Genomic DNA, 14,012 nt, shown 5'->3' on the forward strand with positions numbered 1-14,012 from the left:
AAAATGTTTGGTGCCTGCTTTCAGATGCTATGGATAACATAGACTGGAAGAATTCAAATCCCATCCCTCCAAGCCACAGTCTAGGTTGTATTTTATGCCAAACATCTTTCTTGACCATTTTAAACTGAGAGTTTATATCTTCCATGCCCCCTTCATACTATTCTTCAGAAATTCTTATAGACAACCAAGTGTCTCAAGTTCATAGCTATTTAATGGCCATTGACTACTTAGTAAATGGTTTTCATAAATACTAAATTCATGACACCATTTAAAAAAAAAGAGGAAGGATGAGGGGTATTTTCTTGCATAATTGTTGAGTAGATTCCCAGGTATCAAATAATTAATCCTTGCTATCTCCATGACTCTACCCAACTTCTATTATGCAAAGTGGTTTATTTTGACTACTGAAGAATATTTCCATCCAAAATACTTTGTAGTAGAAGAATGTTCCTTCCCCCACACTAGCTACTTTTTTCAACCTCCAGAGGTGTGGGTACTGAGTGACAAAGCTGCAGCCACTAATGGCTTCCAGAATTCTGCTCCTTGTTTTGTGTTCTCTAACTCAGAGAAACTTAATTGTCTTTATCAAAAACGGAGACATCCTCCTTGTCTGCCTCACCATATAAATCCTCATTCTATTTTACCATGTAAACTACTTACTCCTATGGATTTGTACCTTCATATTTCACAGCCCTAATTTATGTTTTTTTATATCCTTATTGCCTTAAACATAGCTGAGGCTTCAATTCTACCTCACCTAGACTATCCTAACAGCCTCTTGACTACATCTTTTCTTCACTTCTTTGTTATTTAACTTCCCTGCTTAAAGCCTTCAGTAACTACCCTGGATCTTAGAATGAAATTCAAACAAGTTTCTGGGTGCCTTCCTCAACTTCATCGAACACCACTCTTTCTTCTATACATTAATCCAAGCCTCACTCAATTTTTAACCATGTCTCAAGTGTACCACGTACCCTCTTACCCACTATAAATTCCTCTTTCCTTAACTCACTCTTGAGTTAAGGAAACTCACTTCTTTCCTTAACTCACTTTATTTTGTATATTTTTTATTTAAAATCATTCCTTCTGGAAGCCTTTCCTGCCGTCTTACCCTCAGTCCACATCTGAGCTAGGTCCTCCCATGGGATTCCAAAACACCCTGTACCTATCCTAGTTCAGCATTCAGCAAGCTGTTCTGCACCTGACTTGTCTGTTCATAGTACTTCCTACCAAAGAGAGTCCCTTTGCTCCCCACTGACTCCATGAGCACACAGTGCCTGGAACATGAGTAAAAATTATGGACTGAGTGATTGAATATTGCATACCCTTGACCCCCAGAGCACCACAGTCACACACTCTAACCAGAAAAAGTTAAAATACCTCATTTAATTGGTCTACAAATAGTTATTGAGTAGTTACTGCATATTCTCTGTGGAGCAAACATGATGTTAGGCTCTATAAATATTCAGCAGGAACACAATAAAATTATTTTTCTACACTGTTACATGTGGTCAAATGTAATTTTCCACCAAAAAAACTGTGTCCAGTACTCAGAAGTACAGTCACCACCTATGTGGTCTACCTGCAATTGACAGCTTTTCTGCCTGCCAACTGATGATGAGGTTCCGAATCACATCCTGTTATTGCTTTTACATTTGCATTTTTTAGAGCCTATGTTGAAAATGGTGACAAATGAAACATTCTTACCTTTGGCTGGCTCCCTTTGGTGAGAGCAGAGCAAAAGGCAAGAACCTTTAAGGTTACTACCTTCTTCAGGCGTATTCAAGTGATACTAAGCAACGTGCACCTTGGAAGAAAATTCCTACAAAATGTGCCCAGTCTCTTTTTGAAGCCAAGACATTGAAAAGGTTTTACAACTAGGAAAGCAGGAATGCAGAGTTCTGAATGTGCTGGAGAAATGGCTCCTGCCAGCAATTGTTCTCAGTACACCGCCTGCTGGCAGGGGCTCTCAGGAGGCCTTCTAGTGGTCATGAAAGAATGCATTGGAGAAGTTTCGATTATATGTGTTAAAATTCTCATGTTTATAGCAAGAAAATTGAGTTATCCTTCCCAAATGAGAGGAAATGTGCCATGTGGGACCCTATATGGCTTTGTTAAAACATAGATATACACATGTACATATAAGGATGGACGCTACAAGTGTTTAATCAACTGCTGAAGAAGGAAAAACAAAAAGTAGTTTATCTTATCCACATTCTCTTCCACATGCAGCCCAAATAAACAAAATCAGCATTTTTCTTTATTCCCAAGTCATAAATTATCATCCTAGGCAAATAGTTTGTTGGCTCTTTTCAAGCATGGATTAATCTGTTCTCCATTCATTCAAGCCATGCTTTCTGTTACTTTACTACCTGCTGTGCTTTGGTATGCAGTATTTTTCCTTTTTCCAAAAAACTATAGGAAGCCTTATTTCTGTAGCTCTGCAAATAATATTTGCAGGCACCAAATAAATAAAATAGATACTGTATTATTAATATAGTTATTCTGGCTTCTTAAAATTACATTAGTTTTTTGTTTTGTTTTTTTCAGTTTTAAGGTGATCAGGTCATTTCCATCATTATATTCCCATTGTCCCTCACCTGCCTTCCCACCACTCCATGTTGTCTGTGAAGACTGCCATCTCACGCATGACACTTCCGGGAGTTGTCCTGCCTGCCACTTTATGTTGGTGCAGCTGTGCAGTTCTTCCTTACCTTTTCTTGAAGGACTGGCATTGCTTACTCAGGGGTCACCGCCTCTCTAGTCACTTACACTGCCAACATCAGCACCATCAACTGCCAGGATCATCTTTCTAAAACGCACCCTTAACCTGCTCCAAAACCTTCACAGTCTTCCTAACTGCCTTTGGAATAAGGAATCCTCAATCTTTTCTCAAATTCTTAAAACATACAGCTCAAGTGTAATGGTTTTCCTCTGCTGGATAGTTTGTGCACGCATTGCTTTGCCTGCTGTAACAGCCAACCCTGCCTCTTCCTGGGCATCTATCTCACATGCCCCTCCTTCAAGGAGCCTTTCATGGTCTGCCAACTAGAGATTATTGCTCCCTTCTTCAACTCCTCCATGGTATTTGTCTGTATCTCTTTTATTGCATCAATCTTATGTAGCAGTGTATTATATGGAATTATATCCTTAGTGGTTTTTTTCGTTTGTTTTGTTTTTACTGTATTGTTTAGACTTTAAAGACAAAAATATTTGTTTTCTTTGGATCTCTTTCTGTCATGGAGGGACCTCAAAGTTTTTCAAATTAATTTCTTCAGTTGACTTGAATTCAGAGAACATCCTACAAATTTTACTCTATGTGTGGGTCTTGCAATTTTATTCTTTTGGAGATAATTCTTATTCTAAGAAACTAGTGTGGTTTGTGGTTTAGAGTCATGGTTTAAGCTGCCCTCAGGAAGAATAAAAAACAGCTGGTGTCTAAGGAGCTCTGGAAATTAGTCAATAAACGAATTGTAGAACAGAAGCCAAGAGTAGAAAGTTTTACTTGCAAATTTTAAGTGCTATCTATATTATTTCTGTGAAAAGACACTGTTTTAGAAAATTAAATATTTCAAAAAAATGTTTTTTTCTTTATACTAAAATCATGGACAATATATTTGAAGAAAATATTATACAACCATAAGATGAATGTCAAAACTGGTGTTCAAATTGCTTGTGTTTTATTTTGTCAAGTGTATACTGTTTAATATAAGCAATTACTTAAGGAAAGTAAAATTGATTTTAAGGAATATTTTTAGAATTTAAGAAAAACTTTTTAATTCAGGTGTGGAATCAAATATTATTATAAATGATGAGAAAAAACTCTATTAAAGCATTTATAATATCAAAATTGATGCTAATTATAAACATATAACAGTTCACAGGGATTTCAACTAAATTCAACAAACCATGGTCGATCACTGTCTATATACAAGAAATTGCCCGAGAAAACAGAAATGAATACAAAAATGAATAAATATAGACATAGCACCCAGAAAGCTCAACATTAGGAAGTTTGCAAGAAATGCACAAGTAACTGGAACTCACTTGATGAAAGCAAGCTATGGTAACATGAAGCCCTATACTAGCTCGAAAGTAGGAGAAATCACTTGTGGTCATGGATATAAGAAGCATTCTGACATCAAAAGCTTGAAGAGTAGGATTTTAAATGAAAAGATAAACTAAGGAAGAGACTTCAGAGGGAGAGAAAATGGAGTGGTAAAAGGCTCAGAGAGTTGTAGATGAAAGGAATTACAAATCAGGCTGGTGCAATTAGAAGAAGCCCTGAGCCAAAGACCATCTTCTGTGAAGTTCCCTTGGGTGATATCACTCACTGAGGAGAATTTGAACACACGGCTGGTGATCAGAGCACATATATTTGTGAGGTATCAAGTGAGGGGTGTCCTAAGTTTCTGGGGTACATAGAACAGGTTACGGACTCTACTATCTTTCTCATGCTCACAATCCAAATCAAAGCTGAACAAGCTTAACTAAAGGTAACAGTGTCAAACTAAGATCTGCATTTTCCGTCTAGCCTAGAGAATTAAAGTCACTTATAGTCCCTGCTTCAATCTCCAAGCCACCTACAATACTGTATTTCCCTCCAAGTTCCTCTGGGTCTTCATGAGGGATCTAGATGAATGTTTTCCTGTGGCCAATTTACTCAAAGAGTCCTTCTAATTTATGATTTCACTCAGTTGAGCACATTTTTCTAAATGAAGTGATGGATGTTCTCCCCTTCCAGGCCTTTGTCCAGACTCCTCACTCTACCTCTCTTCCTTCATGTATGAGAGTGGCTCACTCCCTCACCCATCTCCAGGTCCTTTCAGTGAGCGTTCTTCCTTGGCCATCTATTAAAAATCAAACCCTCACCACACCCTCTGTATTTTTCTTCATAATTTTTTCACCTAACATCCTATGTAACTTATTTACCTGGCTTATTGTCTGATTCTCTACCCAGGGAGCCAAAGCTGTCTGTCTATTTTACTCGTGAATGTATCCCCAATTATATAGCCTAACATGTAGTCAATGCTCAACAAGTATTAAATATTTAATAAATATTAAATTAACAAATACATGGGTGAATCAAGTATACGCACTGTATTTACATGAGTATTTGAAACAAGCACTATTTTACTTTCTAGCACTTAATATTCTCATTACTTATACTGAATTAAGGAGAGTTTACAAAGCATCTACTATGTAATCAGCATTGGATCTAGTTCTTACTAAATAAATCATATATAGTGGTTCTGATATTTGAAAAAAATATTAAGAAAGGAATAACAAACAGAGTATGAAATTATAGGATTTCCGGAGGCATTTTAAGGAAAGAAAGAAAGAAAGATACCTTGACATCTTCAGGGGTCCTGCTATGGGGCATTTCCTCAATGCAGCAAATGAGAAAATCCTCCCTAAGAGAAGCATGGGCTTTGAAATTACACAGACCTAAATTCTAATTCCAGCAGTACCATTCATTATCCTTACCACCTTGGCCTGGTCGTTAGCATCTCTGGGCCTAAGTGATTTCACTTGTAAAATGAAGATCACAATGTTAACCTCACACGGAGAATGTGAGCTATCAAATGAGATCATCTGTGGAAACAATTAGTCAAGTCCTTGGCATACGGAAGCAATTAAATAAATGCATGTGGAATGAATTAATTCTTGATAAGTGAGGGAAAATAAAGCTAGAAAGAAAACGTGGCTTTTTTCATCCTAAATCTACTGTGTTTACCTATCTATGCCTTTCCTCATGGTGAACCCACTGACCTCAATATGATAAAAATAGTGAATTGCATTATTTGATTGGTTATTATATGTACTGTTATTCTCATTTTACAGATAAATAAATTGGGTCTTAGACACATTAAATACCTTGTGCAAGGCCACAAAATAAGCAGCAGAGTTAGGACTTAAACCAGACGAGCTCGCCTTCAAAGCTGCCTCAGTAGTCTTAGTCCTCACTTTAGTCATGTGATTGCTGCAAATTCTCTAAACTCATAGTTGGGATAGTATGCCTTTCTGAGCTTGTGTGGCATCTTAGGCATATTTCTTTCATAATTTTTAGTAATTTAAAAAATATATTTGGTCCTCTACTTTGTACCTATTTACATCACCTTCTAAAAACATCTCTATTGTATGAGTAACCGTTTCTGCCTTTAGATCCTGAATGGGTTTTCACTGGGCACCTTTCACAAGAAGATCAAAGAAACTCATCAAAACTAATGTTTGTTGAACATCTAGTTAGCAATAGGCTCTGGTCTGATTATTCCACAACTCCTACATTTATCATAACAACCTATGTGGCAGATACCACCTTTATCTTCATGTTAGAGATGATGAAAATGAAACAATGTGGTCATTAGTTCATTCAGCATATACTTCAGGACTAGGATTCAAACCCTAGCATTTAGACTACAGAGCCCACATACTTAATCATGAGACTATATTGCTCCTCACACACCAGGACTGATTACATCTTCTCTTTCTTTATAAATTCTAAAATATGCATTTTCATAGAGTCTAAATTGTACTTCTTTGAACACGACTCTCTTACATCATTTAGCAAGTCTCTAACTTTCCTGTGACATTGGCATCTGCAGCTAGCCAAAGTTTTTAATATAAAACTTATTTATATAAAATAAGTGAATCTAGAATATGATAAAAATCCCAAATTTTAGTTCAGCACATGTAAAACTGTTACTGGTACCACCTCCCCTCAGCCCAATTTGGAAAAACCATATTGATGGTCTTCATTGCCTTAAACAGGCTCCAAACTATGCTCTTGTAAGATGCTGGACTTTAAATCATAACCTTGCATAAATTCAAAACCAAATATAAACTTTAACAAGAACTTTTCCTTTTAATACTAACTCTTTTTACTTCCTAAGTAAAATGATTTAAACATTGTCTATTTTTAAGAGAGAGCAAAGAATGTGTTCACAGCAAGTTGGAACAGTGTGCAAATGCACTGGCTTCACTGTTATCTGGATGGCAAAGCATTAAATCACAAGGAGAAAAAGTCAGCATGTTCTCTTAGAATACAAATAGATTAGCATCAGAAAAGCTTTATCCAAGAAAGGGAAAAGATACCTACCCAGAGAATAAATCAGGCATATGAAACCTATAATTTTAAAAAGTATTTTCACAAAAAAATGTCATAGCTGATAAATGTGACTATTAGATAAAGCACAGAAAATGTTCATGTGCATTTTTTAAGTGGACTTTTCAAATGTGATCAGTCAATATACCCCACTCTTTATCTATGATTCTTATATAAGATACAATCCACCAGTAGCTATGGAACCCACAGAAGGAAGTCTATGTAGATTCTGTCTGTCTGTCTCTGTCTGTCTCTCTCTCTCTCTCTCTCTCTCTGATTCTATGATGCAACAGTTCTAAACATTATTAGGCACATAAGAATCTTATGTTAAGATATGTAAAAAGTCCATATACCCTGATGTATAAATACTCGTGGTCATTTGAGTTTCTGCTAATGTACAATTGAAAGCTTTCTCATTCAGAACACACACAAAAAAAAAAAAAAGAGAGAGAGAATTCTTCTTCTTACCATATATTCCATATTTGCTGCCGGTGGGAATACTTTGCCCCGAACTTGATTATGATAATCAAGAATGGCGATCATGTCATTCTGCGAAATGTAGCGCTTCCGCCTGGCTTTGGGGATATCCGCCGAATCCAGTTGTGCTTTCAGAGCTGCTCCAATATCAGTGAAATTATTGGTTGGCGGGGATGAGTCAGTGGAATTGAGTAGGACGGCGGTACTTGCTTCACAGAGAAGAGAGAACAGGAGTGCACTGCTGACGGCAGAGACTGCTATCATTTTGAGGGGTGGAGGAGAGGCCGCGGAGTTCACTTTGCTTTAAAGCAGAAAGGTAGAGTTAGGGTCTTTGAAAAAAAATAGGGCCAGAGGTATGAATTTACAAAGTCATCATTTGGGAGCATTGCTTGATTTGACTTTCTCCAAAAATTCAAACAAATGTTGAACTCAAGCCTAGGAGATAACCTACAGTAGAATCTATTTTATTTTGTTTAGTGTCATGAGGCAGACCTCTAAGAGGAATTTTGTACAGCAGAGAAAAATAAACAGCATGACCACTAACGCTGAAATGAATGTGAACCATTTACCCCAAATGTCTGAACCACAAAATGCATTACTGCGTATTTGTTTTCAGTGGGAAATTTTCAGGAATTGAAATTCACCTTGAGAGTGAAGAAAAATGAATCACAGGTAACAACAGAGAATGTGCTGATAATGTCTGCCAGACATATAGACACACCAAGTGATAGAACACATACAAAATTTACAGTAATCCAATCTCATTTCTTTAAAAAAAAAAGTGAGCTACTTTAAAATCAATGCATGCAATATAAACTTGTTGAACTAAATGGCTTACCTCTCTGCACAATGCCAAAATGAATGTATTGTTCTTCCAAAAATTTAAAGTTCTTTGCTATGTTGTAGCATGAACTCTTGTAAGAGGAGTGTGTCTTATTACAAGCTCTCTGAGAGCAAAGCTCTGCAAGGTTTGAATGCTGCTGGCTTCAGGAGCAGCTAACAGCTTTTATATGTCACAGTTTGCAACGTCCAGAAAGGGCAGTCTTTCTAAGGGTCTCTCTTAGCCAAAATCAAAGGGGAGGGATTTGGGGTAGACAAAACAGTGATTGGTGGCAACTTTTTTATGTGGGTGGTAAGGAAATTGAGTCACACCCACAGCTTACAAAGTGCAAGCCATAAAAGACAAACCCCTTTTTCTCTGGGCTTCCACCTTTTCTGTGAGTAATTTCTCTCATTTTATGCTTTCTAGTTCCCGGTTCCCATACAAAAAGAAGAAACAAAGAAAAAAAAAAGATTGTGGGTTCGTGAAAACACAGACGGTTGAGTAACAAGCAGTACATTTTTTAAAGACGGTAAATGACATGGGAGCTAAAAAGAACAAGCTGATATTAAATCAAGAGATCAGCTAACATAGTTAATCTGGGTGGCCACAAATATGATTCAAGAGGGATGCCAGGCAAGTCAGTAGTAACCAAACTATAGCATATGATATTAGCATAATCGATGCTCAAGTGGCTGTGCTCTCTGCTTCCATGTGGCTACATTCCTGTACTTTATATATTTATTCTTCCCTCTCTCATTTTGCCTTCTGTCCCTTTTTTCTTTTTCTACAGAGTGAGGTCAGAAATTACCTGCTTTTTACCTGCCTTGTATAAATATGAATAGAGAAGTTCATGGCAAATGACAGCAGCCAAGATAACATCTGTTTCAGGTTTAGACACATATAGTTGAAATTGTAAGCAGAGAATAGCTCAGCCTCTCAGGAAACATATTAGAGGGCACAACACAGAGGCCATGAAGAATTTTAAGAGCAGCACCAGCTGCCAACAATTTTTAGGAGGATGTCATAGAGGCAAAATCCATGTCAGGCAAAGCAAGAAGAAGAATGTGAATATTGGTGCTCTGTATTGAAAGGATTCTCCCCAAAATATATCAAGATCTCATTAACAAAATGTGGACCACTTACAATCAGTAGCAATAGGAATCCTGGAAAACACACTCTTCAGTCTAGAAATTTACTTAACATACACTGATTTTTTCCAGCTTGCTAATGTGATTGTCTCCCACATGTTTCAGCAGAAGAAATACTATGTGAAGTTACAGTCATCAGAAATGATGGTCATGTGGCACACTGGACAGGGAGCCAAGTTTCCTAGGATATATTCCCAGGTGGGTCCCAAGTAGCATGTGTGGCCAAATGCATACTGTTTAACTCTTCATTGGTGCACCTAAAAATGGGAGAGAAAAGATGCGTGTTTTGTGCTGAGAAAGACGTCATCAAGTTACTTAAGAGGGTAGTGAGATGTGCCAGAAGTGTCACTAAAATTCAAACTACAGTGATAAGACACAGAGTTAACAATAATATATACCAAAGGTCAGTTTTTGACATATTTTGATGACTATTAAACTCCTAACTAAAGTGAAATTATTTTAAGAGAGCTCTAGCTGAAATATTGAGAGCTGTAAACAAGGAATTAACAGTAAAATTGAAAAGGCACAAACAGATAACATAAACTCAGAAGGTGAGCAGGGATATTATGAAACATTGGAGCAACTAGAGGAAATTGACAGGGTTGTTCACAGCTGCAGATTTTTAACAAGTGGAGCTGTCCAACCAGGGTCTCACCACTTCAGAACGTATTCAGGGCACCTTAAACATATCTCAAAGATGCTATATTAAGGATTCCTGAATCAGATCAGAGATTAGATGAGAAACTCTCTGTAGGCCATCAGCTCTAAGATCCCTGGACTTTTTGAGAAATTAATGGCAGCATACATTACTGCCTTTACTCTCTACATCTCTCATATAGCTTCCCAGCTATCTGAGGAACTAAAGGTTTTTAATGCCTGAAGAGTAGTCATGAGCCTTTCATTCTCCAGGGTGACTGAGTTCTTGCTTTGAACCTCATAAGAATCAAAAGTTATATTTAAGACTACACTCTTTGTCATATACACAAAGAGGTATTGTCCACCTCTTGCGGTTTGACTTGAAAGACTTCCATAGGGATAAAAATGTGATGCTTGAGAAACTTGTCTAAACCAAAAATGGATTTCCTCTAAGTGCAGGAAGTGGCAGGATGGAGGAGGAGGAGAAGGAATTTCTGAGACATAGCTAAACAGGAGATCACCTCTGAGTCCAATTACATTAGGGCAGGGCTGATAGTTGCTTAATCCGGAGACCCTGAGGCATGTCAATGATTTCAGATGTCTTTCAGCACACATGGATTATACTGTGGAATTTCGGACTATTAAGGAAACCCACAAGGCTATGGAATCATAAAAGAAAAGACCTGTGGGAGGAAAGTTAAGAATTCTGCTTCCAAGCAGACATTTATTGCCAGAAGTATTTGAAATGCTTTGGAAGTAATTTTAATTTTAAAATACTTGCAAAATTAAGAGGCATACATCCAAGTTGTCAGTAAGAGAACTATTAATGAACAACTAACAATGAGGTGTTTTTTTATGAAGACTCTTCTTGAAAAAGACCATTGACATGTTTTGAAACCTTTAGGAACTGCTTGCCAACAGAGACAGAAATGGAATGTAGTTGTATTACTGAGGAGAAATGCATATACATTTGGCAGCATCTTGAAACCTGTGAGAAAATGGTTGTTATTTTAAAATGGAAATCAGATGCAGGCATTCCAGAATGGTACACCTGCTTAAGCAAAGCTACTTTGGTGTGTGTATGTGAGTGTGTGTGTGTGTGTGTATATGTGCGTGTGTGTGTGTGTATGTGCATGTATGTGTGTATGTGCCACATATGCACTTGACTTTAATTCTTTTCTAATTGAAATATGTTCTGTGGACTAGTACCCTTGAGATCACCTGGAAGCTTGTTAGAAATGCAGAATTTCAGGTCCAGCCAAGACTCACTGAATCAGTGATCCTCAGATGATTTATATGCACATTAAGACTTGAGAAGTACTATCTAAATCACTATGTTTTTAGAGACACAGAGACACAATCTACTACACACATGCCCATTGAATCAGCTATTGGAAAAGTCAATCTATCTAGTAACATGGAGAGAACTGAAGACAATAGAGGTATGCACGAATGTCTTTGAAGTGGTGAACATAAGTCAACCTCTATTTTATATGAAAAAAGGGGGGTCTGGGGGCTCACGCCTGTAATCCCAGTGCTTTGGGAAGCTGAGATGGGTGAATCATCTGAGGTCAGGAATTCAAGACCAGCCTGGCCAACATGGTGAAATCCCGTCTCTACTAAAAATACAAAAATTAGTCAGGTATGGCGGCATGCTCCTGTAATCCCAGTTATTGGGACGCTGAGGAAGGAGAATTGCTTGAACCCAGGAGGCAGAGCTTGCAATAAGCCAAGATGGCGCTATTGCACTCCAGCCTAAGTGACACAGAGAGACTCAGTCTCAAAAAAAAGAAAGACTGGGAAAAGAACACACAGCATCTTACAAAACGTTATTTAGCAGTGGTGAGAACATTTGCAAGATTACTATCAACTGTATTTTTAATTTAATACATATTAATTCATCACAAGATTGCTGAAACAATGAAATGCAGTGTATGTGAAAGGGCTCATAAACTGTGATGTGTTATATAAATGAAAAACTATTATTTTATTCTGTCTCCCCAGGATAGAGGCCCAAATCATACTTTTTTCCTCACTCTCTTACCTTGTTTCATACATTCAATAACTCTGGAATACATGTGTATTTTTCAATCTCTGACCTGTTTTACCAATCTACTCTTTTTATCATGGTCACTGTCATTGTGACTGCTTAAAGTTAATGCCTTTATCTTTCTCTAGAATTAGAATAATCACCTTCTAGCTGATATTTCTCACTCTAGTGACTCTTCTCCTACCCATTATCCACACTGCTTTCAGCTACCTTCCTATAAAACAAACAGAATCATTTAACTCAACTACATACAACTCTCTACTGGCTCTCCATCATCCACAGGGCCAAGTTCAACTGCCTTGACCTGCCTTACAAGAGCCGTGACTGTAAACACACAAAACAGATTTTTAAATTTTGAGTGCTCTGTGTAATTTGTATTATATATTTTAGGATATAAATATATTATATGTCATTATATATTTACATATTATATACTTTATATTTATATAATAAATATATCATTATAAAATGCCAAAATACTATATTACCAAAATATTTGAGAAATTTTATAAAATATATTTGTGTTACAATCTGTTCCTATGCTTGCAGCTTAAATGGGGCTGCAAGATTTACTTCTAGGATGGCTCATCCACATGACTAGCAACTGAGTGTTTCTGGAAGGAGGCCAGTATACGTGGACCCCACCACATAGACCTCTCCATTAAGCTGCTTGATCGTCCTCACAGCATTGAAGCTGGCTTCCTCCAGGTTGAATGATCCAAGAGTGAGCAAGGTAAAAGATACAATGTGTTGTATGGCCTACCTGTAGAAGTCACACACCAGCATTTTCACATCTTATTGTAAACATGGGTCACTCAAACCTATTCAATGTGATGGGGGACTGCTTAAAGCCGTGAACCAGTAATTGAGAATTATTGAGGGTCATCTTGAAGGCTGGCTACAACAGGGAAATTTTAGAAAATAACTGAACTGGAACTACAGTTCAACCCAGCAATCCCATAACTGGATATATACCCAAAGGAAAAAAAATCATTCTGCAGAAGAGGCATATGCACTCATCTGTTCATTGCAGCACTATTACAATAGCAAAGATAATGGAATCAACCTAGATGTCCATCAGTGGTGGACTGGATAAAGAAAATGTGGTTCATATACACCATGGAATACTACACAGCCATAAAAAGAATAAAATCATGTCTTCTACAGCAACATAGATGCAGCTAGAGGTCATTATCCTAAGCCAATTAACACAGGAACAGAAGACCAAATACCACATGTTCTTACTTATAAATGGGAGCTAAACACTTAGTACACACGAACACGAAGACAGGAATAATAGACACTGGAGGCTACTAGATGGTGGAGGAAACAGTGGCATGTGTTGAAATATTACCTATTGGGTACATGCTCAGTACCTGGGTGATGGGCTCATCCATAACCCAAACTTCAACATCATTCAATAGATCCATGTAAAAAACCTCATATGTACCCTCAAATCTAAAATAAATAAAAGTTGAAAGTTTTCTCTTTTTTTTTTTTTTTTTTTTTTTTGAGACAGAGTTTTTCTTTTTTTTTTTTTTTTTTTTTTTTGAGACAGAGTCTTGCTCTGTTGCAGTGCTTAAGTGCAGTGGTCCGATCTTGTCTCACTGCAACCTCCACCTTCCAGGTTCAAGTGATTCTCCTGCCTCAGCCTCCTGAGTAGCTGGGACTAAAGGTGAGCACCACCACCCCCAGCTAACTTCTGTATTTCTAGTAGAGATAGGTTTCACCATGTTAGCCAGGATGGTCTTGATCTCCTGACCTCATGATCTG

The 14,012-nt window shown here is 37.4% G+C and overlaps 1 protein-coding gene across 1 annotated transcript in view; it reads right to left on the bottom strand.

The window, feature by feature from the left end:
• PI15 (peptidase inhibitor 15) overlaps positions 1–8,600 on the bottom strand; it is a 29,985-nt gene extending 21,385 nt beyond the window's left edge. Inside the window, exons 1-2 of the mRNA XM_017521900.2 lie at positions 8,421–8,600; positions 7,574–7,883 (exon numbers count right to left, since the gene is read on the bottom strand). Of these exons, the coding sequence (XP_017377389.1) occupies positions 7,574–7,846 (273 nt within the window). The 5' untranslated portion in view covers positions 7,847–7,883; positions 8,421–8,600. The remainder of the gene's footprint in view (positions 1–7,573; positions 7,884–8,420) is intronic.
• Between the last annotated feature and the right edge of the window lie 5,412 nt (positions 8,601–14,012).

The sequence above is a fragment of the Cebus imitator genome, unplaced genomic scaffold (assembly GCF_001604975.1).
Source record: "Cebus imitator isolate Cc_AM_T3 unplaced genomic scaffold, Cebus_imitator-1.0 Scaffold22, whole genome shotgun sequence".
NCBI classification, from domain to species: Eukaryota; Metazoa; Chordata; class Mammalia; order Primates; family Cebidae; genus Cebus; species Cebus imitator.